At 49.8% G+C, this 27,112-nt stretch overlaps 1 protein-coding gene and 1 long non-coding RNA gene across 2 annotated transcripts in view; one reads left to right on the top strand and one right to left on the bottom strand.

Annotated features, from left to right (window-relative positions):
- LOC125759893 (uncharacterized) overlaps positions 1–15,313 on the top strand; it is a 148,585-nt gene extending 133,272 nt beyond the window's left edge. Inside the window, exon 2 of the long non-coding RNA XR_007417656.1 lies at positions 15,172–15,313. This is a non-coding gene — a long non-coding RNA (uncharacterized LOC125759893). The remainder of the gene's footprint in view (positions 1–15,171) is intronic.
- Positions 1–26,813, bottom strand: part of LOC119405928 (adhesion G protein-coupled receptor L1) — a 215,663-nt gene extending 188,850 nt beyond the window's left edge. The window contains exon 1 of the mRNA XM_049419326.1: positions 26,699–26,813. Coding sequence (XP_049275283.1) covers positions 26,699–26,804 — 106 coding nt within the window. The 5' untranslated portion in view covers positions 26,805–26,813. The remainder of the gene's footprint in view (positions 1–26,698) is intronic.
- Between the last annotated feature and the right edge of the window lie 299 nt (positions 26,814–27,112).

The following is a 27,112-nucleotide window of genomic DNA, read 5'->3' as shown; positions in this document are numbered from 1 at the left end:
TCGCACATACCGGCTGTCAGTACTGACGCATGCTTCAGGCGATGTTCTCGTCCCGACCGACTCTTCTCGTAGATGCAGGCGAGGGGCATCCGAAGAGGTGGGGCGATCAAACACTGCTCGGCTACTTGGTACGTTTCATATCGAACCCCGTTAACTCGCTCACCGGCAACAGGATCGCCTTGGCCTCGGAAAAGCAGTCGCGATGGACGGAAGGAAAGAAAACACGGAGCCGGCCTCTGTACAATCGACGTTCGCTCATCGCCGAGCCACGGCCCCTCACCCCTCCTCGGCGGGGGAGCAACATAAACCGGCGCCTTTCAAAAGAGCCAGCCACTGGTAGAGGGAGAAGAGAAAATGGACAACTACAAAGCAACGCGCGGAAGAAAGGATCCTGATGAAGCTTTCTCTCCTCTCCACTGAGAGGCGCTGTTACGCACCAGCGCATCCCGGCTCGTACGATTTCGTGCGTGCACATTTGTGCACACGCACTCAAGCGCACGTGGGCGCTTCAAGTTGCGATGAAGCTGCAACTCCAGTTACGTCGTGTCAACGAAAAAAAAAAAAAATATTTTGTTGTGACCGTGAGCGAGTGCGCCCCTGAGTGCGTACGAGACCTTACTTATAAATTTAGGGATCAAGAGTAATTACTTTTTCAAAAAAGATTGCTTTTAAGGGCTCGTTTCTCTTTGTTAGACAGAATATTAATGAGAACTACACAAAGTGGACGGGAGGATGACCGCCGCCGTAGCTCAGTGGTAGAGCATCGGACGCGTTATTCGAAGGTCGCAGGTTCGGTCCCTGCCGGCGGGAAGTTATCTTTTCGTCCACTTTACTTTCTCTACATTTATATCCTAATTATTACAAATAATATCCCCTATACTTTCCTTGGTATTATTGTCTGTTAGTTCTAATTAATTCCTTTTCAAAAGTACGACAACGCGCACGAAGGCCTACTCCGTTAGAGATGACAAGCTGCCGATGTACAGCCGTCTCAAGCACAACACGTTCTACGAATCATGAAGAGTTAGCACCGAAAGCTTCGAGAAATCAGGAAAAAAATTGTGGTCACTGTTTTTTTTTCCTTTTTTTCTTTTCTTTCTTCCAGTTCTCAACCTTCAGCGCAGCCCCAGAGGGAAACGGTTCACTGCTGAAGAAGTTCAGAGACAGCTGGAACACTCAATCTCGGCGACTCGCAGAATGTGGAGCAGCTCGCGACGAATACCGCGCCCAGAGTTCCGCAAGGCATTTTCTCAAAAGGTTCTCTTCCCTCTCGCACGGAGCAATCGAGTCGTGAAAAAGGAAAAAGCCACGCATCGGCAAGACCGCCTGCATCCGATGAGTCTCCGGCGTTCTTTCTTTCTTTCTTTTCTTTTCTTCTTTTTTTTTTGAATGTTGGTTTCACGAAGGCGCCGCTCTCGACAACATATATCGCGATCTCTTCTTTTGGAACGAAATCGTTTTTCGTCCGCTACTCCGCGGTGGCAGAACCGGGGAGGGCGGAACTCGTCTGTCACTGCAGTGAAAGGACGCCGCCGGCGCCCCCCTTTGGAAGGCTCTCTCTCCAGAGGACCACAAAAGAAGGTGAGTACCGCGCGAGGTTGCCTCCCTACACCGAAGAAAACACCTGGTGCGCGGTGCAAGTGCTCGCCTGAGCCTTTTTTTCGGAATGGGCAGCTCTTCTGGTTTCTGCGTTTGCGTGTGTATATAGTACAAGCAGCTGCCCTTTGATCTCAGTTTGCCAAAGGGTTCTCTCGTAACGTCAAATGTGAGAAACACTCTCGGCGCTGAAACACTGTCCTAGCGACTCGCAGATAGAAAACTGCGTCCAAACATGTTCTCGGAGTGCTTGTTTTTACGCAACGGTATAGACGAGGATAAAGAATCCAATGAAAAACTCGGTGTCGCAGCGCAAACAACAAGCGTCACCGTCTCGTTCAGGAACGTGTCGCAAATGCTTCGAAAAAAAAAAATTCTGCTCCTTTGGTTACTATACGAGAAATGTTTGATTCACCTAAACTTCAATCCACAAAGAGCTGCCATGATTTGTGTAGCGCAGGAAAAACCACGCCACGAAACGAGGCAATATGGCAATGGATAGGCGCTGCTACTCCATGACCAGATTACAGCGGATTTTCTTTTCGCATTCTTTTTTTCCGGCGGCGGACCCCGCGCAGTCGGAAAGTCGAGCATTCCCCGCTGCTGCCCTCCCGCGGCGCGCTTTGCAGCGATCGCGAAGAGGCGCAAAATGAAGCGACGTTTATGCAAATCAGGCGCGTACATCAATGCAGCCCCTTGGCGGCACGAGCCGCGCGTTGTTGATGCTGGCAGCACGAAAGAGGGCCCTCTTCTGGCCTCCTCGAGTTGCCGAAGGATTAAACGAGAGGTGTAAGCAGCGATGCTCGAGTGTCGGCTGGGCACGCGGATAGCGAGGCCGCCGTAATCTCTCGTGCACCGACGCCACTCGGGGACGGGGCTTGTTGGTGACACCGCTTTGTGTTTTTGTTTTTTCGTTTATTATATCACGCGGCACGTGACGTCCCCTTCCCAAATGCCATCTAGTGCCTCAGACGCTTTACTTGTTTGGGATAGTCTATGGCGAATAATGCTAAATAACGTTGATTAAATGACAAAAATTACGAGGCCTCGGCGAAGCCGTAGGGGTGGCCAATGTGTTAAACCACAATACCAAGCGTCCTAGCGTCGCCGTTTCTGCGCATGCAGGTGACAACTGTCACCGCGTCCTGCCATTTCACGTTGTAACCGCCCACTCACTCATTTTAACACAGATCGGCGCTTGAATGTCACGAGACAGACTTACCGTGTTGTGTGTTCTTTTCAGCTATGTTTGCTTTTAACTGATGCACCAACAAAAGAAGAAGCGAAAAGAACTTGCCGTGAAGTTCACGACCGATAGCCAAGACCAGGCAATGTAAACAGCGCTCGTATATCTATACATCGCCTGCGCGCGTAAAAGCAAAAGGCGTGTTTAATTTGAGCAGTCAGTGAGCGTTTCGTGATGCTTCCATTGGCACTGACAGCTGGTTCAGACTCGGGCACGTACGCTGCCAAGAGAACTAACCTTGTCAAGAACTTTGACGGAGAGCAATGTTTTATTTGTGTAGAGCACGGCAACGGCGCGCACGCGAAAAAAAAAAAGCGTGTGCCGTCATTTTCTGCGTCTTCCGCACGCGCCCTCCGTTTTTCATTTCTGCTAGTGACTTGTTAAACTCGCATCTCGCTCAAAAGTCTTTGTGAGAGTTCCTGCATACATGCCTGCACCATCATTCAACGGCATATACAAGAAATCTAAATGGTGATGCGTGGGCAGCGTGTCAAACGAAAAAAGTGATTATCGCTGTTTCTCACGCGGTTATAAAGTGCGCCTTTCTTAGAGCACATAATGCATCGCGAAAAAGTCAGCGTGTCCGCATGCCAGGGTGCGTTCGTTTGAATAGCATTTCTTTTGTTAGCGCCGTCTACATATGTCGCACTATTCCAGCCTATATAGCAAACGCTTTATTAAATGCGTAGAACTGCACGTTACGTCCACACACAAGCCGAGTGAGTCAGATATTGGCTTCGCCATACCGAGTCGGTATACAAGGATCTCACGTGCGAGCACGACACGAAGGATTTAACATCTGCAAGTTCGCCGAACCCTCACACACAGCCGTGCGTAATCGAACCTCCTGCCGATCGTACGTACCGATCGAGTGAACGATGCGGCCATCGTGTCACGATCCGCGTGGCAGCAGGTGCAACTACCGTTCGCCGTTTGGGGAAGACGAGCACCAGGACGCAGATGCGTGTCGAGCGTGTTCTACCGACATGCGTGCTATCCAGTCCCTATGAAATGCATGCACAACCATCTGTTCTGCGTATTACGCACGATGACCCGACCTCTGGTCACTTAGGGACCGCGCGAACACTAATTCGCACCAAAGACCGATTCTACTGGCCTGAAATGCGCAAAATAGTTGCGGCTAGTTGTGCACCATGCCAGAGCCACAAGCGACCTATACCTCAGCTCCCGTCGGTTATCGGCCAGTAAAGGTCGGCGCAGACATGATCGGATCGTTTCCGCATTCTTCGAGAGGCAACATGCAATAACGGTGCGTAACAATATATTCGCGCATTTCTGTTTTGTTTATATCAGAGTTACGCTATTCGATCTGTTGCTTCCTGCACTATGTGGTCAGCCTGTGTAGGTTGTAAGCGTTGCCAGCTGTTGTTATTACCTCAAGACGAAATAAAGAGCACAAGAGTGAAGGAATACGGACAGCAGCTCTGTACTGGATGTAGGAAACCGCGCGAAGAGGCCGTGACGGCGGGGTTCGTGGCGTTCACAAAACCTCTGTGCGCGCTGTCCCAAGTGTGGATCGCTGCACGATGCGTACACGATGCCCGTCGCGATAACAGTGCGTTTCCCGTGCGGGCTTCCGAGATTACCGGCTCAGCCGAGCAACACTCCCGACCCAACGTGTGACAGGCTCCGAAACAGCGCGAGTTCGGTATTCATGATGGGGCGTGAGGAATAAAACGGATGCGTAGTACATCGCCGCCGCTGTGCACACGCTCAGCTGTGATCGTGGCGCGATACGGCGCCGCCGAAAAAAACGTGCTTCTTTCTTTTTCTTTCCCTGCGCGTCCCCTCGCGCTTTTTTTTATACTACGTGACTTTTTCTATTCCCATTTTACCGCGTTGTCAGGCACACAAGCGAAACGAGAGGTAGGGAGCACAATCAACCTCTGCTAGGAATTAAGGCGTCAAGCGAGAGGAAAGAATAATCGCAGCGTATCTGCGCCATTGAGCTACAATTCCAAAGAGCTTCTTTAAAAAGCAAGTTCCACAGGAAAAATGCGTACATGCGGGTGTTCGGCGTCGAAGTGCGTTGCACTATCTCCTTGTATATATCTGTTTGAGTGATGTCTCGAACATCTGTCACGCAGGGGGATGCCGCGGCAGCATTCGTTCGTTCCCATCAGCCGAAAACATAAGCACCGTCGTCCTGAAACGCACGGCCGGCGCGCACACATCACAGAATGCTCCAAATTACAAAATCCGGCCCTGAAAAGCAAACGCTGCCGAGCTTCCGAGTCGACCTAATTCCCGCCCCCCCATAAATGCTTGAGGTTTTATGGCGAATTGCCAAATCGAATTAAGCCGCGCGTCGCGCGCATAATAATTCGTTTACTCCCACTCGTCCAGCTATATAGCATCCGTGCTTGAATGTTTAACGAGGCGAGCGGCACGTGCTGTATTAGCATACGACGCAGTAGCACAGTGTAATTGGATCAACCCCCAACATGGCGCCCCAACGATGAAACCTGTTGGAGCTAATAATTCTCTTAAAGAACGATTCAACTACGTCGCGTTGTAATTGTGCGACCTCTGAACGATACACTTCATGCACAGCTTTACAATGTTTTGAGAGGCGGTCATCTCTAAGAGAGTGTGTATACACATACATGCAATCACGAGGCAAAGTACGTTCGATCTAGCGCGTGAGGACCGCCAGACTGTTTTTAATTAACTTTAATGAAATGAGATGGCAATAACCACACGTTTAATTACAACTGCAGAATGTGCAGTTCCCTTTCTGTCTCGCATACCACTCAACTGGAAGCATAGCGCAAATGAGGCCGGCTTCAGCGCGGAAGCATTTTTCCATAACTCAGTTTTTCACGGAACCATGCACATGTATAACGGTGCACTGAGTGATCAGTGGTGATCCTTTTTTTGCGTACGTATTCAATGCTGCCGGCCGAACATGCGAGTTCTATATACGCGCGCACGCTTTGTGATATACCGAACGCATGCACTGTTGCTGTACGCGTGGAGCCGCCACTTAGACGCTGATCAGCATGAAAGCAAAAAAAAAAAATCACTAAAGAGTGCTTCCTAGTTAAACATATAGAAGGTTCTGCGAAAGGAATCTTGGACGCACGATGAGCTGTGTAGCCTAGAGCCATAAAAAACGGCAAACCTACAGGAAAGAAGCAACAATGCACGAATGAGGTAATGTCAAGTGAACGTGCGCATTCGATCTGGAAATGAGCGTGCTGTGCGCCTCAAGCCCACTGGCACCTTTCTAGCGCAAGTTGAGTAAACGGCCGGATTTCTGGCCCAATGTAAAGTGTTGTCGTTTGGTGACATACCCTCGTCGACGGCTCGATCATCTCATTCATTATCGGCGTTTCTTATCGGGATCTTTTCCCTGAGCGATGTGACACGTGCATATCCTACTTTCCTCTTCTCTTACCTGATCATCACTTCTTGCTCTCCACGATTCCTCCCTGTGCAGCTCGGGCTGACTTCTAAGGCTGGATTAATTTTCTCTCTCTCTCTTTTTTTTTATTCGGTGTCACACAAATTCGCAAAGTAAGCAGATATTTTCTCGAAACACGCGAGTCCCACTTTGCTGCGTACTGTCCCTAATTCAGAAAGAGCTGCCGGTGCTACTAATCCGAGAAAAAACAAAATAAAGAAAAATATGTGGAGGGAAAATGTTTTAGAGTGACACACCACAAAAGACGGATCCTGCTCGTGTAAAAACGCAAGAGTATAGTCGACCGTCGGCTAAGGGAGCAAGTAATGAAGGAAGCACGTATGGACGACGGGCAAAGAGAGACGGATTATCAGGGAACCAATTAAGGCCCAGCAGGAGCAGCAATCTCGGGAAGCGTCGCGCAACGAATAAAAAAGAGAGGAGGAAAACTTGGAGAAAAAAAAAACAAGCGCGGACGGAAAGCTGCGCCAATGAGAGGGAGGGTAATTAACTCGCGACACCGGGAATTACGCGCTGCAGGGACGAGTCGGCACTGCTTAAACGAGAGAGGGAAGAGTGGTCCCGATAGCACGCTTCTACCGGAAATGGAGCCCGATTAGACAACGCGATCGGGAGGTCCACTGAATGTGCCTCTCGTAATAAAGGAGCAGCCGAACAAAGGGGGAAAAAAATGCTCGTGAATGAGAGTTTATTGCCGATGCAGCAGTGCTTGTCCGCTATCATTCGACGTCGTACGATATTCCTTGTAATTTCATTTTCCACTATCGCGTTATTGCGTGTCATGTTCACATTTTCATGTTATGGATACGATAAAAGGAGACGCTGAGGCACACGTTACTTCGTTTCTGAAGATGCGGAACGTGTATAGTATCTCACTTTACTGCGCATACACGTCATCGCGTGATTAGTACAAAAATTTTTATTTTCTCTCTCTCGCTTTGAACACCCTATTCCCCAACCCCAGTGCAGGGCAGCATACCGGATACAAACTTCCGGTTAAGCTCCCTGCCTTCCTCTGCTCTTTCTCTCACTCTCGTCACGATCGTTATATGTCGCATCAAAGAAGCACTCGTTCCCTTGTCCTCAGTAGGAAAAAAAAAAAGCGCTCGCGAATTCGCCAAGGCGTGCTCGTCAATTTCACGATCGCGCCAGCCGATATGTTTGCGCTGTCTCATCTAGTCACTATGTATAGCGGCTCGCACACACGCTCTCGCAGCGTATTCACGCGTAAATGCCAATATCAACCGAACACCGTCGCTTATAGAAGTAGCTCATTGGACGACTGGACGACAGCCCATGTAGGAGTGCTCGCGTTGCAGCGGTACGAAAGCTTCTGTTGAGTCTATTTCAATGTCAACAAGACGGCAAGCAGCTATTCTGCAGTGGTCGCGTGAGCAGTTTATTTAAATGGCTCTTTGGGGGTGCGGAAGGAGCTTGGTCGTTGCCTATAAGACAGGTGGGCTCTCAAGAGAGTTCTGTCGTAGGCGGTCAGCTGACACACTCTCTGTGAGCGGGCGTTAATGTTGCTTTCAATTTCAAGTACGCTCACGTCACGTTATGTGTGTTTGTTATTTTCGCATTTGAATCGCATCTTTCTTGTGGGTGCGTGACGGCTGCACGGAGCTGATATGTCACTGCGTTGTCATTCACGCTTCAGTCTTTTTATAATAGCTTCATTGCGGATTCTTTTTTCTATCGCTACTATTTACTGTTGTTGTTGGGCTTCTTGTTTCTGCCCATGATGTTGGATAGCCAGGACGCTTCCTGCACCCCCCCCCCTTTTTTTTTCTTCTTCTCTGTTTTACTTCACATTTACTAACAGACAAAGGCAAGCAGGTTCTTCTAGCGCGACTTCGTCTATAGTCGATGAAGGTGTTCGTAAACAATGCAACAAAGACCAGGGGCTCTTTCTGGTCCCTTATATTTGAGTTATTACGCCTATAGAACTAATACTGAACTGACAGTGCCGACAGTGCCAAGCCCTTCTCATCCGTTTCGCTTCAGCTGGATTCGCCGACGCCGCCTACAAGCCAATAACTACGCAGCTCTACAAAAAGCGTTCACGCACGTGAGCAGCACATAACCAGCACACAACTATCCTCGCGTCGAAAACCAACCGAGCGGCTTCTCCTCCCGAGTCATGACAAGGGCGCGGCACTGGGAACAAGTCAGGCTACATTCGCATCATTTAAAATTTAGGCAGAAACGCTTTGCGACAATTTAGTGCCCTTAAGTGCGTAAACTGCAGCAGTTAAGAATCCGCGGCAAGGACCACATGTTGCGTGTGAGAGAGGAGAGAAGTCTCCAGTGGGCGATCGCTGCGTGAATGACGAAGAAATAAAACTTTCGAACGCCGGAACTGACCTGGCCGGCAGTGTTAGTTTGTGCCGCGGTGCTCTCTTAGCAGAAAACCATGCAGCCATCCCGTGACAACCCATTCGTTCGCGAGCTAGCATCGCAGGTGTTAGAGGCAGAAAGTACTCTACGCTTATATTTTTTTTCTCTCTACCGGCTTGTCGGCTCCGCTCGGTGAGCTGCTCGTGCAAGGCAAACTGCGGGTTAACGACACCGCCATTGCCCACCGGGGAGTCGTAGCGAGCGGATATGTGACGTACTTTAAAGGTTGCCTCATGTGGAACCACCGTTGGCATTGCACGAGGCTGCGAGTGACAGTCGGGGGCAGCAAAAGGGCCTCGACGCGGGAAGCTGACCAGCCGCTGTTTGGATACACCATGTATAGAGGAGAGAAACTATGTCCCTCGAGATCTTCCTTCCTTCGATGGATATAAATCAGTGAACGAACGAATCACTCTGTAGCGTTAGTACAAGATTCAGTAATCAGATTAGTGATGAGATTAAGCCCGAGAAGGCCCGCAGTCTGACACCGAAGCACACGATGCGAGGGTCGGGAGGTATTCTGTACTGCAACCAAAAGCCACACAGACAGCTCGACAGAAATGACCTGCCAGGAAAATGAAGAGTGCTTGTTGGGACCAGATTAAGGGCAAGCGAAAAGCAGCACCAAGCAGTACAGCTCAAGCTGCGACCACGTGATCGGCGCCAGGGCCAGCTGTTTGTAGCAGCTTTTGCAAAATGTTTTAGTTAATCAGCAAACGGTTTTCTACAGTTAAGCGCTCGACATAAAACTGCCTTCGTTCTGCTTCGAAGCTTCATCTCACTTAGCAACAAAAATAAATGGTGGAAAAAAAAAAGTTCGTGTGCCAAAAAAAAAAAAAAAAAAGTCGACTACGACAAAGGAAGAGGCACTCCCTGCTAGCGCATGTCGTGGAAGAGTAACAACACCGCGGGGTTCACGGACGAAATGGGTGGCTGGCGAAGAGGCAAGAAAAGAAAAAAAAAAAACAGGACACCTCGCAGCCAGGCAGGAGACACACCTTGTGAGACCGTCGCGACTAAAACAGCGAGGCTAAATACAGAGGCAAAACAATAACGAGCTGTCTTTATATATATTTACATCGTTGATTGTTTCGCCTGCAGAAACACACGCGCGCGCCGGTGAGTCGTTGCAGACTACGACTTTATAACGGAAACGCACGAGCGAGCCTGGAGAAACGGCCCGTTTAATGGCGTCGTTATAGCAACGAGGCATTGACCTCTCACACCCGCTGTGGGGCCCTCGGCTGCCAGCGCTGACAGTGTTTGCTGCGATAAGCAAACAGCGCATGCTTCCCATCGGACACGCTCGTTTAGCATCGATTATGATCATTCTTTTCGAGTGTACTGTCACTTTAGCCAGGGAGGACGCGTGGAAGCCAAACTACATCTCTCGCTATGCGACAACACCGTTTGTGATGAACTGAACGATGAAGCCCCCAGTGTGCGTTTCCGTAAAATTCGCAGCAAACCGAATTCGGACTGCTTAAGCTACGTGCCTTTTTTTTTCCTCATTTTTGCTCTTCGCTGCGTGCAACGCGAAGATGACCAAATTCGGACCCAGCCTACACCAGGCCCGGCAATAAAGAGGCACATTTAAGCATACCAGACAGCGTGTCCGTGTACGCGCGAAGGAGTATATATAGAGAGGCACATAACACCATGCATTTCGCGTATACTGCACTACAGACGCCAATCCACGTCTGACGCCTTCTAACTAAACGTAGCATTAATTTTTAGCTCTTAAGAAGGCCTGGCAGCAACAAGAACATCTGACACTCAATATGTCGTCACACCTGCTCCAATGGTATACAGCAGCATAGGCCCTATAGCTGGGAACTGAGCGGAACTAAGGCGCCGAATGCGTTTTGAATAAATGGTATCGCTGTTAGAATAATGATGTATATGAGCAATTTCCAGTTGGTTATTGCAGCTGATGTTGCCGCCAAGACACGGGAACATCCGAGACACGGACACGGGACAGCAACTATAGGAAGAGAGCGAGGTCATCCTGCGGCGAAGCCGAGGGAACTAACTGCCAAGCGGCACACTCGCATCAGAAGCGATGGAACAAAAGGTTGACACCGGTGGCGGCGACCTGCAAGGGCGCAGTCGCACCACGAAAGGCGGGCCGCAATTTCGGCGGCCAACGAGGATGCGAGCGCCACTGCAGCGTTCTCAACACGCGCTGTTCCACATTTCTGCTCGCCGCACGTATATACTCTACAATCTGGGCGCGCGCGCGTTATCATCAGAAGGAATAAAATCGCGCGCAGGGCCGCTTCCTCGCTGGAAGAACGCCTTAATTATGATTGTTCTCCAGGCGCCATTATCGCAGCGTTGCCAACGTATACAACCGGGCGCAACAGACAATGGCGGCGATACTTTGTCGGCCGGGGGGGGGGGGGGGGGGGGGGCGTAATGTGGGTGCCCCCGCTCCCTTTCCGCGGTGAAACCGGGCTATTTTCATTGTGCCCTTTCCTCTTCTTCCACGGGCCGGTTATTACTTAGGCTCGTAATAGAACGGTTTGATGTACAACTGGCCGTAATGGCCAGCCACCGCGAAGGCATGGCGCGTCCCGAACGGCCGATGCGGTCACGACGCAATTAGGTGGCGACGAAAAGAGAGAAAAAAAAAAGAATACTGCGTCTATACGACGCGACCGGCTATTACTACAGGGCGCCGACCGTGCCATTTTATCGCTACGACCCGAAGCATTAACCTCGCAATTCTGGTTGGGCCGCGCTTAAGGCATGCAGGCTCAAAGATCGTCCGCCTGCGGTTCTGGATTCCACACTCCTGCTCGAAAGTTGTAGGGAAAATGGCCGAACACTGGACGCTGCGCGGAAATCGAGAGGCGAACGAGTTATATATAGCGCGATTGCAAGGCCCCTACACCATCTAATCCCGAACGCAGCGGTCGTAAAAATTATACGTGGCCCACACGTGAGAGGGCACCATGACGGGAAATCCGAGACCTTCGATTACTGTACTACGAATGCTAACCTGCCTTCACTGTCCAACTCGTGCGATCATTGATAGCTAGACAATCCCCGAACGATTGCCGGTTTGAGTTATTCACACGGGCTTATCAGTCGCTGGCGGCATCTCGAGATCGGCTATACGACGCTCGACGGATTTCCACCGAATAGTGCTGGAACAGCGACACTCCTCCCTTTTCAAGCGTATTCTTTGAGCCTTCAGTGCAGCCCTTCAAGGCTGCACTGGAGTGGCTCTTGAATCCGACTACACTCGTGCCGTATTTTAAGTTACCGTCACAATATCACTTTCAATTCGCGCTGATTGGCTGGTTGAGTCAAAGCGGGAGAGCAGGGGCCGCTTCAGCCACAAGACACGCGAGATTCTACTTCAGGAAATGCGACACCGTCGCCGGAAGTGGTCGTCCTAGAATACGGCCCAAGATCACCATACTAATAATTATCTACGGTGTATTGGTATAAATAATTACAATACCAAACGAACGATACCTTCTCTGGCAAATATGTGCGACCGCGAGTGAGTAAATGCAGTCGAGTCACTCGGCAATCTGCGATATCAGGAAGAGTCTGCCCATGGTTACAGAGAACACCGAGTGCAATAATCCAAAGGCTTTCCCTGCCTTCGGCCTTCTTCGCTGCTGCAGGCATCAGAAGCTCACCTTACATTAGCAGCAGCAGCTATCCACCGTCTGTTCGTGCATTTGGGGACCTCATACGCTGCTGAAGGCTAAAACAACAACCACCGTCACTTCCTGCGTTTCTTTCTGCGATGCAATTTACAGCGATGACGCTGCCCGAACTGTGCTTGAAAATCCGCAGCACGAATGAAGATGAGGTATCTAGGAGCACAATGGACTTCCACGGGAACTGCCTGTTTCTATGTGGATTCATTCGACACAAGCTAACCTTTCATTAGCAAACCAACCAATCAATTCTGAAGTTATCCTCACATATATACGGGTAGCATGATTCACGAAACTGCGGACATCGTCGCATACGATACAGCATTATAGCTATGCAACCGAGTGCAACTCTTGTATCGAGGCGTAGAAGGGCGCCAGTTGGCGCACTTGTTGGCCCTGTGCTCTGTTCCTGCTCAGGCGGGTCCAGAGGCTCCCATTCCCACGTGCAGGCCGTGCGAGTAAGCGCGAGTACGGCGTTTTACCCACGCCGGAGGGCGTCTAAATATACCTGCCTATTTCTTTGTGCCCAGCGTGAGGGGCAGTGTTTCCGTCATCATTACGCCTCGCTAGAGCGAATCGTTTAACGACGTTCTAATGACATCCTCTCGGGAGCCCCGGTGGCGGCGAGCGCCGCCTAGCGGTCAACCGGGGCGCCGCAGTAACGGTCGGCCGCCGGCCACGATTTCAGGATCCTACATGGGGAGTGCGCGTGCCGTGCGGGACAGGCCTAATTAAGAGAGCCCTCGCAATCACCACGATGGATTGGCCCAGTGCGCGCATGCGCGGTTTAGACTCCTCTGATGGCTCGCTGAGGACAAGGCAGCGAAGAGCAAGAGACAAGATTGCGCCTACGTAGAAACGTGTCGTCCTCTGGGAAATTGAGAATTCCGCTACGTTCTGTGCACATGGACGAGATTATCTGCCGCAATTCCACGAGACCGATCGATTCGCAGCTATCTGCTCTAAAAGTTGCCTCGAACCTGTAGGTGCCCGTAGCGGAGCATTTTTTTGGTCGTCTGCCGCGAACGATATTGGCCTCAAGATATGCACATCTGGACTTGACGTGTTGCGTGCCACCTCGAGCTTGTTTCACTCTGCCAGACACGACCACCAACAACCAACCTCGCGTTTCAACGCAAGAAACTGCCAATAGCTTTCTCATTTGCAAGAGAACACAGTGACGAGTGCTCCATTGCATCGGCTGCCGGTTTCGAGGTTATCAGTAGAGACCGGCAAATGCCTGTTTTGTTCCTTGCCCTCCTATCGAGCCATCTTGATATATGAGCACGAATTATAGCTTAAGAAGGGCTTTTATAGTGTTATTATAGCGCCTATAGATGCCTATTTTTGGCGTTCGTGCCTAATTGCTTGCTTATAAATGCCAATTTTCAAGACTGGCGCTTATATGAAGGCTAATTAGACTCAAGTTTCGCTCCCGGGAGCAGTTTGAGACCGTTATTCATGTTACCGCGTAACACTTGATTGTTGGGCAACTATGGGGTTCAACCTAGTCCTCTAGTTCAACCAACTGCCGGAAACAACCGCTAGCAGCACTGAAGCGGGACACGCATTCGCCGCCGCGCTGACATGGCGCGAGCGGCTGGCGAATGCGAAACCGCGGAGAGCCGTCAGCGGAAAGGAGATTGAAGGGCAAAAAAAGAAAGATGTGATGTGCACGCAGCTTTTGTTTTGTTCATAATTTACTTTTTAAGGTGTTCACTGCAGTAGCGTATAGACAGATCCTTTGTCAGGGGGATGGGGGGTTCGCCAATACTTTACGTATGCTCGTGCATGCGTTTGTATGTGTGCGTGTGTATACATGTGCACAAAACTGAGAAGTTTCAGGAAGGAGAGGGGGGAGCTGTTAAGCATTTTTTAATGCCTAAAAATCCGGCCTCTGGCTATCAGGTACAGCAACTGAGAATACCTCAAGTTTAGTTTTGTCATCTGTCGGTTCATATCACGTTACAGTGTTCTAGAAACGTATGCGCAGTGCTTGTATTTCTACACCATCCTTAGTCACGCGGGTAAGTTTCCGAGGTGTATGTAGAAAAGATCTGCACCATGGAGAAGGTGCGCGAGGCGCCGTTTTGCAGCACACAACTCCAGAATCACTTGGGAAGATCGTGTCAAAAAGGGGTCGAACTACTTTTGCTCTCTCTGCCGGCCTTTTAATTACCTTTTTTAATCATCCACGAATGCTGCATAAACAACGCCGTCAAGGGTCTCGACCAAATATGAGCAACGACGCACATGCGAATCTGCACATCCTCTAAACAGAAATACAAATGACAGCGATTACTGTGCAATTCTACTTTTTTTTTTTTCCTTTCGCCCGACAGTTGAGGTCAGGATACTGCTGTTCTCTCATTCACAACGAACACCTGCTTTGATTTAGACAACAGAGGAGGCCAGTGTGTGTTTGTATGTGTGAATGTAAATATCATCATGATCATCATCATCATCAGCCTGTCTACGCCCACTGCAGGGCAAAGGCCTCTCCCATGTTCCGCCAATCAACCCGGTCCTGTGCTTTCTGCTGCCACGTAATACCTGCAAACTTCTTAATCTCATCTACCCACCTAATTTTCTGTCTCCCCCTCACGCGTTTGCCATCTCTTGGAATCCAGTCAGTTACCCTTAATGACCACCGGTTATCCTGCCGACGTGCTACGTGCCCGGCCCATATCCATTTCTTCTTCTTGATTTCAACTATGATGTCATTAACCCCCGTTTGTTCCCTGACCCACTCTGCTTTCTTCCTGTCTCTTTTCATCTATTTCTCTCTCTTCCTGTCTCTTAAGGTTACACCTATCATTTTCCTTTCCATCGCTCGCTGCGTCGTCCTCAATTTAAGCTGAACCCTCTTTGTAAGTCTCCAGGTTTCTGCTCCGTAGGTAAGTACCGGTAAGATGCAGCTGTTATATACCTTCCTCTTGAGGGATAGTGGTAGATTACCATTCATGATTTCATAATGCTTGCCGAATGATAACTCATTCGGCAAGCATTCGGCAATGTAAATATACACGCGCACAATTAAAAATAAAATTCGGCGAAAGGTTTAACCCCTAACAACCGGCTACGCCACTACACAGTCCGAAGCATGAACTGAAATCGAATAATAATAATAATAATAATAATAATAATAATAATAATAATAATAATAATAATAATAATAATAATAATAATAATAATAATAATCTCTCGAGTTGTACGAGTCTGAATCAAGACGTGATTATGGGGTACGCCGTAGTAGGGAACTGCGGGTTAACTTTCACCGCCTGGCACTCATTAGCGCGCCTACATCGAAGTGTGCACACGGATGTTCTTGCATTTCGCACCCGTGCGAAGTCGAACAAAAAGTGACATAACCGAAGTGATAAGAAACCACTATCCGAGCCTATATGCACCTTGAATCTGCATCAAACGGCCAACCGACGCTGGTCTCCGCCCAGCTGAATTCATCGCGCCGAGAATTCGCAGTGGATGAGCGCAGCGAACGTGCGCCCAATACCAGCAGCTATAGTCCTTCGGGTGGAAAACAAACATGTACGCACAACAGCCCACGACTCGTGTAGCAGTGGGCACACTAATGTACGGCGTCGTGAGGGAACCCCAACGGGCACCGCTGATGAAAGTTGCAGCTGCCGCCAAATGATGGCGCCACCATCTGCCGCGGCACAATCTGTCCGCGCTTCAGTTGATGCTGGTGTTTTGCGTGCTCAAGGAGGAAAGAAACAAAATAGGCCCTGGCGGGAGAATTTCTAAAGCCCGAAATGCCGCCATCTCAGTCGGCCATTTTTCCGTTGCTTCTCCAATCGGCTAAGCTATATGGGCCCGAGATTCCAACTTTCCCGGCGACGATCCGCTTAGCTTACAGTGGGTGGCAACTGCTGACGCGCGTCACAACGAGATGGTGACCAAGACCAGCGCTGTGGCTGGCACTTGTATACTCACAGCTCACACACCACTGCAAACGCAGACTGAATCGTAAACGGAATATGCATTGAGGGCAGCGCGGGCAAAACCTATTTTCTCATTTCCCACGGGCCCTGACCATCGAAGATTTCGTGGGGCCCGTTCCTGCGAAAACGTTTGTCCCAGTGATCATTTGCTAAAAATGACGTCATCTTCCGCAACATACTCTCCTGCGCAGCAGATTCGCTCCTAGCCTTTCCCGCCTGCACGGGCGTGTGCAAACAGAAAGGCGGCAATGGACTCGAAGGAAAACGCGAGTGCGAAATACCATCTCTGTCTGCACGCGATTTCCATGCAAAAGCGAGATATATATATAATGAATAACAAAGAAAAAGCGATTCTGATAACACAGCAGCCGACTGTATACACGAAATCTCGTTTGTCGTTCATTCATTCTCATGAGCTGATTTATTGGTAGCCACGTCCGGATTTGCGGATTATTGCGCAAAAGCCTGTCTCCAAACGTTCTGTAATCACTTGCAGTCTCGAGGATAGTGTGCCGGATTGGACAGGTTGTGCTACTAAGTACTTGAGGAAGACTGTACACAGCAGCGACGTGCTTAAAAAAACAAAAACAAGAAAACGATTTTTGTGGAAATCGCCTGACAAGCGCACGGCCACGTACTTTTGCAGCCAATAGAACCCGTGAAAAAAAGCCACCCAACAATTAAAAGACAAGGAATACCAACACTATCGAAAACTCGAAGATAGCGGCGCGCTTTAAGAGATAAAAATATCGAGGGACCGTTAATGCACCGCTCGTTACGTTTGTCAAATTCCACTGGTTCAAAATTTTCCCTAGTCTGCGTTTTGTGTATGCTGCGCACAACTTCCGTTCCTGTCAAATGGGAGTGACAGTAGCAATCCCTGCAATTAAAAAATAAATGACCTGAATCTATAACTGTTGCATGATAGCTGCGCCCAATGAGTTTCGTATTGAAGCACCTAGCCATGCGCTTGTCAGACGATTTAGAAAGAAAAGAGAAAGAAACAAAAAGAGCGGCTCTTCGAGTACTGAAATATCAGTTGCCGTCCAACGCCTGGTGCATGCCCTTATTCAGTGCGTGCGAGCAAACCTGTCTTTTTACCAAGTGCGCCACTAATTGCCAAACGCAGCGTGTAGTGCAGGCAACTGAGGTAAACATGTAAGTACATACATATGAGACATCATTATTTCATACTTATACGCAAACCTGCAAAGACACGAGGGAAATGTGGAAACAGCAGGCCGACAACTGCCTGCTCTTTCGACGTGCGAGACAAGCCACGTACAGTCCAGTCCACTGTTAAAGGGAACACTTGAATTAGAACCTGTCATATCGTTGGCCCCCTAACGGCAAGCGGATGCGGAAAGATTGTTTGTGCAGGGCACTAGTCTGTCAAAAGGAGTCAGAACTGTCAACCATCAGTTGTCTTATGCAAATCTAAGTGACTGTACTTTTGAAAGAGATTGAAATCCGCACATGCCCTGCACGCAAGTGTTCCCTTTAACAGTGAACCCGTCTGTACATGCATGTAACAAAACAGAAAAGTAAACGAAGCGGGTGATACAAAGAGGACAAGATGCCGGAATACGCACTGCATGCACGACGCTGCGATAGTGGCGAAATCAGAGCACAGCCGTAAGGCGCGTTTGTGCGGGTTAACGCCGTGACGCCGTGTCGCTGGCAACCCGTCAACGGCGTCTTCCGAAACTGCATCAGCAAAGGATATTGCTCAACGTTGCCCGCAGGGAGATCCCCAGCAGTGGAAGAGGAGATTGAATAAAGGCTTCCTCGATACGACCGGCTCATGCAGTATAGTATACCTCCACAAAAGTTCCAGAAAGAATGGGAGCAACAGAGGGAACCACGGCCATATACACACCGATCAAATACGCGCGACAAAAAGTTGCAAGCCCGACTCCCTCGATTCCCTTTGTTTCATTCGCAGCAATGAACTCGACTAAACTTCGCTCCTTCGCCTTTTCCACCCGCGTTCCTTTGTCTCTCTATCGCGATCGCTTTTTCTTTTTTTATATATATTTCCATTCCGACGTTGTTTCTCTCTGTATGCGCACATGAGACTCCTTTTTTTCTCTGCTTCTCAACTTCTCAGCCCTCCCCCTACTCTTTATTTTTCCCCCTTTGTTTGCAGACACAGAGTTTTCTTTTCAGTGGGCGACCTACCGCTTCCGGCTGGAGTATATATATGTATATGTCTTTATTTTCTGTGTCGACAGTTTCATTCCGCAGGCGAACACCGGGTCGCGAGCAAAGAAGACGCTGTTTCTACTCCGTCTTTTCTATTCCTCGACCCGTTGACGACTACATGTTTGTATCCTGATCGTCCCCTTTTCTACGACTCCTATTCAAATAACATCCGCTCTTGATCCTTACGCACTTCTCTTTCCCGTCCCTCTGCAAGCTCTGTTTCCAACAGATACCGTCGACGACGATTTCAATATTGGATTTTGTCTAACTCGGCGCTTCTCTCGCGAAGGCTGTGCGGCGAACGTCTTCGGAGAAGCGGAATAAAATGCAAAAAAAAAAAAAGTTTCAGCGCCGACAATATGCGAGGATACTTTTCCGTCAACTGTAAATTGAACTGAGGTTCTCCGGCTTTAATTTTTGCCGCCCCGTCGTATATTGTCGCTGCTTTTTCGGCGCAGATGTTCGCGACCGTCAGGGTACGTGCGATGGCGCGCCGACAAGAAATCTTTTATTGCTCGCCGCTGCGAGTCGAGCGGCGTTGGCAGTCGTGAACATATATGCAAACAGTCGGAGGGACGATATAGAAGTACTTCTGCCTATTGGTTTCTCCTCCGCTTCCGTTCTCTGCGTGCGAGCGACGTCTCTATTCCACGAGCTGTTCAATCCACTTCACCCTCGCTTGTCCAACACGGTTTGCATTTCGTGGGAACTCCATCACCTCGTTTCAGCTATACTCGCCCATCTCGTGTTTTTTTGTTTCTTCTTTTTTACCGCTTGTCGCTTAATCCACGTTCTTTGCCTTCCGTACCATTTTCGGGCTGTCATTTTTTTTTTTTTTTCCTCAGCCTCGTCTTTGCAGCCCAGCACGATCTATGCGCAAGAGGCGCATCGCGATTACCTGTTGGCGAGAGCTGTTCCTTATCCAGATTACAGTGTTTAATTGTTTTAAAGAAATATTTTAACCGGATTCAAATACGCACACTAATGTCTGAAAGCTTCGCAAACGGACTATTCGAAACGATGTCGAGCAGGCACCACACTCGTCAAATTACTAATAAGCCTCATAACAGGCCCGTAGCCAGGGAGAGGGGGGGGGGGAGGGGAGAGCTAGCCCCCCCCCCCCCACCCCACCCCGAAAATTTGGTGACGACTTTGGTGAAATCTGATGAGTGAAGTAGGTGATTTTACCAAAAATAAATAATGAAAACAGGTGTTTTGCTCAAATAGTAAAGGTTTTCAGCAAGTGCCCCCCCCCCCCCGAAAAAAAATCCTGGCTACGGGCCTGCCTGATAGATTACCACGGATGCCGTAAAACATTGCAACAAGATGACAGGGGCGTCGCCAGAATCTTATTCCCGGAAAGGGACGGGATGCGACCCCTTTGTACGCGTATGCGTGTATGTGCGAACTGCATCAATACCGGAGCATTTCATATTTGTTTTATTCACGCATATACTGTCGATCCCCATCAAGTCCACCATGCTGTAACGACCAGCCTCTCATCGTGCGTTATGAAAAACCTGGTCGAAGTCCACAGCGGCTCTGAAAAATCGCAGTCGGCAGCGCAAACTGCGACAGGACAACGATAAATATTTATCTCGTAAGAAAAGTACGAGAGTATTCATCGAGCCACAGTGTCTCGCCCGCGAGGCAGTAAAGCGTCAGTCTCGGAACTTATCCAGCACGGCCAGATTCTGACTTGTTTCTTTTTTCTTTATCGCCCGGAGAACCGACGTACGACCGATTTAAGGAAATGCGTCGATCTTCTTTGTTCTTTTCCATCACGCCCACTGAACTGTGCAACAAGAGCGTGAAAGCAGGCAACCGATGCGTCCCAGCAGCCGCTACCATTTTACAACCTATACAGACGAGGCCCACGTAACGAAGCCGTAAAGTTACGTACGGATGGCAAGATGTCGTACTCCCTTTGAGCTGCCTGCCTCGTTAAGCTTTAAGCGCACTTTGACGCTCTACTGCGCGAAGCACGATTTCACTCTGAAACATCCGTGACGGCTCGGCATTTCTACATCCGCGTTCACTCGCGGGCCGCGTTAGTTGGCGTTAATCTCTTCCTCGGAAAACGCGAAAGTTCGCAGGGCATTGCACTGAACTCCCGGCGATTAGTTGCCTCAAGCACAAATAGTTGTTGCGCACGAGGAGCGAGAATGACAGAGGCAGGTCGTCCGAAAGCGCAGCCCCCGATCGACGAAGCAGCAGCCACGGCGCGGTCCTTCAGCGCGTGCGCGTGTCAAGAGATAATGGCGGCACCCTAGGCATCGGGGGCGGCACTTGTTTTGATTGACACTCGCGCTGCTCTCGATCGGCGCACGGTAGCAGGCCGAAGCAGGGCGGCAGCCGAGCGAACGTGTCAGGAGAACCCCTTCGCCGAGACCGGTCCGACCTCGCGTCAATCATTAAGGTGATTGCACGGCGGCGCACATCCGCTGGACTTCCGGTACGCAAATGGTGTCCGTCTACTTTCAGCGCTAGGTGCAGGGCGGAAGGTTGAGAAGAACATTACGAAAGTATCTACTGCTGGTGCTCTGGGATGGCCAGAAAGTGCAAGAACACCAGTAGCGGGGCGGCCTGTTTCTAGAGGCCCCGCTGCTGACGCCTCGTACCGCGTGCAGGATGGCTTAATCGCGGAATAAAGGACGATCCGCGGTTGTCCACCAGCAGGAAGGAATGCGCCTCGCGTTCGTGACGAACCGATTGCTGCTGAGCTGCCAGTCGATGCGCAACGCCGTCCATTCAGCCAGCGCAACCGAACACCCTCCGCGCATCTCGTTTTCGCGTCTCCACACGCCAGGGGATTTTCGAGCGACACAAAGAAAAACAAGCCGCTTGACAGGTCGCTCTCCGATTGGCTATGACGACCGCGCGACACCCGATGCGTGATCGACACGTCCCACGCCGATTCACCCCCCTCGGTCTCACTCTGTAGTTTTGTTTTTTCTTCGATCTTAACGTCGGCGCAGAGCTTTTCTTTCTTTTTTTTTCGCTTTTATTCAAACAGGACAGACTCGACACAAACCGCCTTCGAATTTCCGTGGGAATGCGGCATGAGATAGAGTCGCCGTCAAAGGGCTCTTTATAAGAACGGTCCGCATGGTTGGGAAACATTGAGCTGCGGTGTAAAAAAAGTAAAATTAAAAAAAAGAGAAACCGTTGACGGAAACCAAGAAGACACATGAACGGCTATGCCTTTCCTGCCTTCTGTCGGTGCTATTGCATAACCAACGCAGCGTAGAGTTTCCCAACCTGTGCTCAACTTGTGCGAACGAGCCCAAAGGAGTGCCTTACTGATGAACTTCGCGGTGACTTCGCGTACTAGAAGCCACCTCTCGGAGGAGACGTTTGCAAATTGAAGAATAGCGAGGACGCCATTGGACAGCTTAAGAGTCTGAAAAGCCCATAGTGTAAAGCGAATGAAATAAATAAAGCGAATGAAAAGCCCATACTGTAACAACTCACTTATAAGCATTTGCTACACTTAGCAGTGAGGGATAACGGTACGAGGCTGCTAGGAAAGTGCCACATCGGCTTACTCGTCTTATCTGCTAGCTCGATCCGATCGTGATAGGAAAACAATGCGCCAAATTCAAAGAATGCTTCCAGGAGCGATGTGCGGCGAAGACCGCTCGCAAAAGTACTGGACATATATACGAAAGAGAAACAATACATTCGTTGTGCTTTTGTTTCGCAAGTTTGACCGCCGGTATAAGCAAGTAAATGTGTAAATTCCGACGACCACTTATACCTACACACACCAGTATATAGGCTCGATGGTTAAAAACACGACTGCACGAATCATGATGGGGTGTTCTCGCACAAAAAAAAAAAAAAGAAAAGACCGCTGCTTCAACTTATTATCATTTTTTTTGTTTTTGTTTTGGGTGGAAACTGGCCAGTCATTATTTCTGAATAGAAGGTTCATCGTTGGAAAAGGAAGAGAAGGTCGTGTCTCCATTTCTTAAATTACGAGCCAAAAATACCGATGTGGAGAAGTCACTTTTACGCAACGGATCGTTTGACGTTGTGTGTGGCCACGTGTGTGTATATATCTGCTCTGTGATATGGAATAAACTTTTAGTTGTGAGTCGGCGCTGGTTCGGGTGGATCTCTTCGTTTTTTCGTTCCTTGTTGCGCCGTTCTGAAGCCATGTAACGGATTTCAACGCATTCTTGCGTATTTTATTCGCATGAACTGAACAGAAGTTCCTCTATAGCTCGCCAAGCTCATCTTCAGTTTCTGGCTCTTTTAGGAGGCATACGTGAATCCATTTTCAGAGATACAGAATTCTATAGTCAGTCCCTTGCAGGCGCCCTGACACTGTACGATGTCACGATGAGCTGCGGCAGAAACTGCAAAATGGCGTCACCACCGGTCTCAGCGTTATCGCTTTTCGTGCCATGTCGAGCGTCTTCTCGAGCAACAGCGGAGTTGTTCGCATTGTAGCAGGGTGATTTGCAATTACAAATGAAACAGTTACTCTGCTCAGAGTCCCTTTAAAACGACAGAGGGTGCGTCTAAACGCCACACAGAAACGACGAACAGACAGGAGTTGGACAGCCCCGCAGCCTCGAATCACAGCCCGCACACTTGAAGCGCATAATATGCGGCGAGCACCTTCCCCTCCGCCACCGCTGTTTTACTCACATCCACGAATCTCAGTTTTCCCACGAGAACGGGGCCGCGTACACATTACCAGAGAGAAGCCACACTTTTGGGTCGAACCGCGTTGACCGCCGGAAAGGGGAGAAAAATCGCGAGTCGCAACAAACCGACGCGCCAAAAGAAGAGCGCCACGAGAGCGGTGTGTACGTGGGCGCGGCGGCGTCTCGGGTTACGCGACCAGGCGGCCCGCCGACTGACAGGCCGTCAAATCGGCGGCCGCGTTCCCTGTCAACCCCAAAAGGTTTCGTGTTGCGTTATCCCGGCAACCCTGGGGAGTAGGGATGTCGCGCTTCTTTCGCGCGGCTATGGCATAGCGCGGCTCTTCTGTTTCGTCGCACTGCAGCGACGTCTCTATAAGCGCCGGGTTGCGTGCAGTGGGCCTGTATGGCAGCCAATCCGCGGGAGACACGCGAATGTATTTCCGCGAAACGTCGGCTGCGGAGAAAGCCCCGGAAAGCGCGGCTCAGGGACTTCTATCCGCCGCATTGCGTCGGCGACACAGGGCGCGAATGTGCGTGTTGCAAAAATAAAAGAGGAGGGGTGGGCGCGGGGATACGAATAACAAGGCACACGAACATAAAACAGCACGGCCATTGATTCGCGTAACCATCAGAATGAATGGAGCTCCCCGTACATCGGCGGCCGCTACCATGCATGTTTGGTCCTTTCGAACGTCGATAAAGTGTGCTGTACGCAACAAAGCACGGCGTTTTGCTTCTTGATTTCATTGCAGTGGCAGCATGCGAGAGTGAAAGCTTGAACGGTTTCGGCGGAGCCTAAATGCGCACGAGGCGATGGCTTTTGTCATTGCTACAGAGGCGAAAGCCTTGAAAGTTTCATGCAAGCGCGTCCTTCAACGACAACCACGGCGCGACACGAAACGGTCCAAAAAGTATCACGTTACCGCGCGAACTCACTTTGTTTTTGCGAAGCGATGCTTTATTGCTTGCTTACGGGATGCGAGCACCAATACCATATAGGCTTTCTTAGCCATATTATATCAACGATTGATTGCTTATCGTTATTGTAGTCTTTGTAGGCGTCCCCACCTTCGTGGCTGTGCAACAAACGGCGTACCGAGTGCTAGCCTACATAAGTTCGCACATGCTCTATGAACGGCGTGTATAGGGAGCTTTCACAAGCGGCGGAGGCGCTGTGCATTGTGGGTAGTCCGCCATTTTGAAGTCATAATCAACCAAGCCGGGAAGCGCGCGCGTGTGGCAGCTCCGAGTAAACAAACAGACGTGCCGGCACGATCGCGCATGTTCTTTTTGTGAGGAGCACCGAGCATTAACTACGAAGTCAGCGAAGACGAGAATGTACGCATGCACGCTCTCCCTTAAACACCGCGAGTGATACAACGAGAAAATCCAACTATCCGGAGTGGACCCATTCACGCTGCAGGCAGCCGACTGTGAACTTGCGACCACTCGTCGATGACTCGGACATTCGTGAATTTGTGGTCTTGCGGACGTGTTTTGTTACGCGGCAGCAGCTCAAAGGAAGGAAGGCCGTTGGCGGCCACAACTTCGTGACAAGCGGCTAGGTAAGCGAGCCGCGAATGAAGCAAGTTGCTGCCGATAGCGGGATCATCATGGCACAGGTAAGCTTGTAAGGACGTTCTATATATTTATCTTTTGCATTCTTTTGTAAGGTGACAAGCCTCAAGTCGAAGTGTGGTTCCTGGGGAAGGGTGACGGAGAAATCTTTGCCGCGCACGGCCTGAAACGGCGAGGCGTGTTCCCACATCGCAGCGCTCCTCTTTTACGTGGAGTACGGCCTGCGAGCGCGTGAAGAGCGCTCGGGCACAGACGGCTCCAAGAGCTGGTTCCCTCCTGCCATGAAAAAACTTGAGGTGCGGGCCCGTTGCCGAAATGGGCTTGTCGTCATCGGCGATGAAGAAGTGGCGCATCGACACTGCAACAAGCCAACTTGTGCACCGCAGCCTTGACCGCGACCAGTTTCTCGGCGTACTGATTGCAGCTGAGTAACGACTTGCAGAGCGAGCACTTATGTGTCGTCGGTGAGAAGCAGCAAAGGTGCCGATTAGCATCAGCTCTTCGAGAATAGTGCAATAATTTTCATGAACTTTTGGCAAAATATGCCAAGGTGTACAGCACGCTGCAGCGTGCGAGCACACCTCGCCGTTTCCTTCCATGCACGAGCAATGCGCAGCAAGGATTTCTCCGTCACCCTACCCCAGGAACCACACTTCGACGGGAGGCTTGATGCGGGCCTGCGAACGGGTCACCTAACAAAAGAAGGGAAAATATAAACATCTAAAACGCCTTTAGAAGCTTACCTGTGTCATGACGATCCCGCTATCGGCAGCAACTTGCTTCATTCGCGGCTCGCTTACCGGCCGCTTGTCACGAAGTCGTGGCCGCCAACGGCCTTCCTTCCTTCGAGCTGCTGTCGCGTTACAAAACACGTCCTTAAGACCACAAAATCGCGAATGTCGGAGGCATCGACGAGCGGTCACAAATTCATATCCACTATGCAGTCGGCTGCCTGCAGCGTGAACGGGTCCACTCCGGATAGTTGGATTTTCTCGTCGCGGTGTTTCCGGGAGAGCGTCGATGCGTACATTCTGCTCTTCGCTGACTTCGTAGCCATTGCTCCGTACTCCTCACAAGAACAACAAGCGTGAATGCGCCGGCACGTCTGTTTGTTTACTCGGTGCTGCCGCACGCGCGCGCTTCCCGGCTCGGTTGCCTATGACTTCAAAATGGCGGACTACCCACAATGCACAGCGCTTCCGCCGCTTGTGAAAGCTCCCTATAGAGTGACCACCTTCGTACGGATACGAGTGATATGCGCGACACGCAGGCCGTGAGGTTGGAGGAGGGAGTTGAGTTGACGCAACACGATAAGAAATTGACTACAATTTTCATCTTCCTTTATGAAATTTCCTCTTGCAATATTTTGTCATCACGGAAAATAATAAATAGAGTAACCGATACAAGTTGAAGTTCATATACATATCTGTGTAAACAAAATTATTCTATACGTCACTGCAATGTGTTTCGACACGAAACAATAATTGTTACTATCAACAGAAAAGTTCGGTAACTCAAACAGCAGTCACTCACAAAACAGCTATGGCATACCTTCCACACGCTATACTGAATAAAAGCCGGGGAAGTGCTCGATGTCACTTGTGTTACTTCCTTCAAATGATTTCTATAGCTGGCGTTAGAAGCATTCATCACCGTGAAACGCGCGGCTATCTGACTTTTTCGCAAGCTTGGAGTGCTTGCAGCTAACACATCCTCAGAGAGGGTGCCCAGACGCAGCCGAACTCAATAAGGTGCTGCCGAACAATAGTTAATAAAGTGTGAAATGCCGGACATTTTCGAACATTTCTGAGAAATCTCTTGCGGGACGCGGAACGGGTGGTCCCCTAATATCGCCAACCGTTACGCAACGGTTCCTGAAAGACAAGAGTGCGCATGCGCCTCTTTGCGCGCGCAACGAAACTCACCGCCTCGTCGTGCCCCGGCTGGCGTCGGCAGAAAGGAGGCGATGCAGAGCAGCACCAGCGCCGCCCCGCGAACACAGTCCGTCGCTGTGCGGCTGCGCAACCTCATGGTGCCTGCAGAAACGAGAGCACAGGCATTGTCACAACACACGTGCTTTTTCATTAAATGCGAAGCATTTCTTAGTGAACTTCTGCGAGTTTGAGCGTATCTATCTATCTATCTATCTATCTATCTATCTATCTATCTATCTATCTATCTATCTATCTATCTATCTATCTATCTATCTATCTATCTATCTATCTATCTATCTATCTATCTATCTATCTATCTATCTATCTATCTATCTATCTATCTATCTATCTATCTATCTATCTATCTATCTATCTATCTATCTATCTATCTATCTATCTATCTAT

The sequence above is a fragment of the Rhipicephalus sanguineus genome, chromosome 9 (genome assembly GCF_013339695.2).
Source record: "Rhipicephalus sanguineus isolate Rsan-2018 chromosome 9, BIME_Rsan_1.4, whole genome shotgun sequence".
In the NCBI taxonomy this organism is placed as follows: domain Eukaryota; kingdom Metazoa; phylum Arthropoda; class Arachnida; order Ixodida; family Ixodidae; genus Rhipicephalus; species Rhipicephalus sanguineus.
Note: the sequence above shows the minus strand (reverse complement) of the source record. Positions and strands in the feature narration are given on the sequence as shown.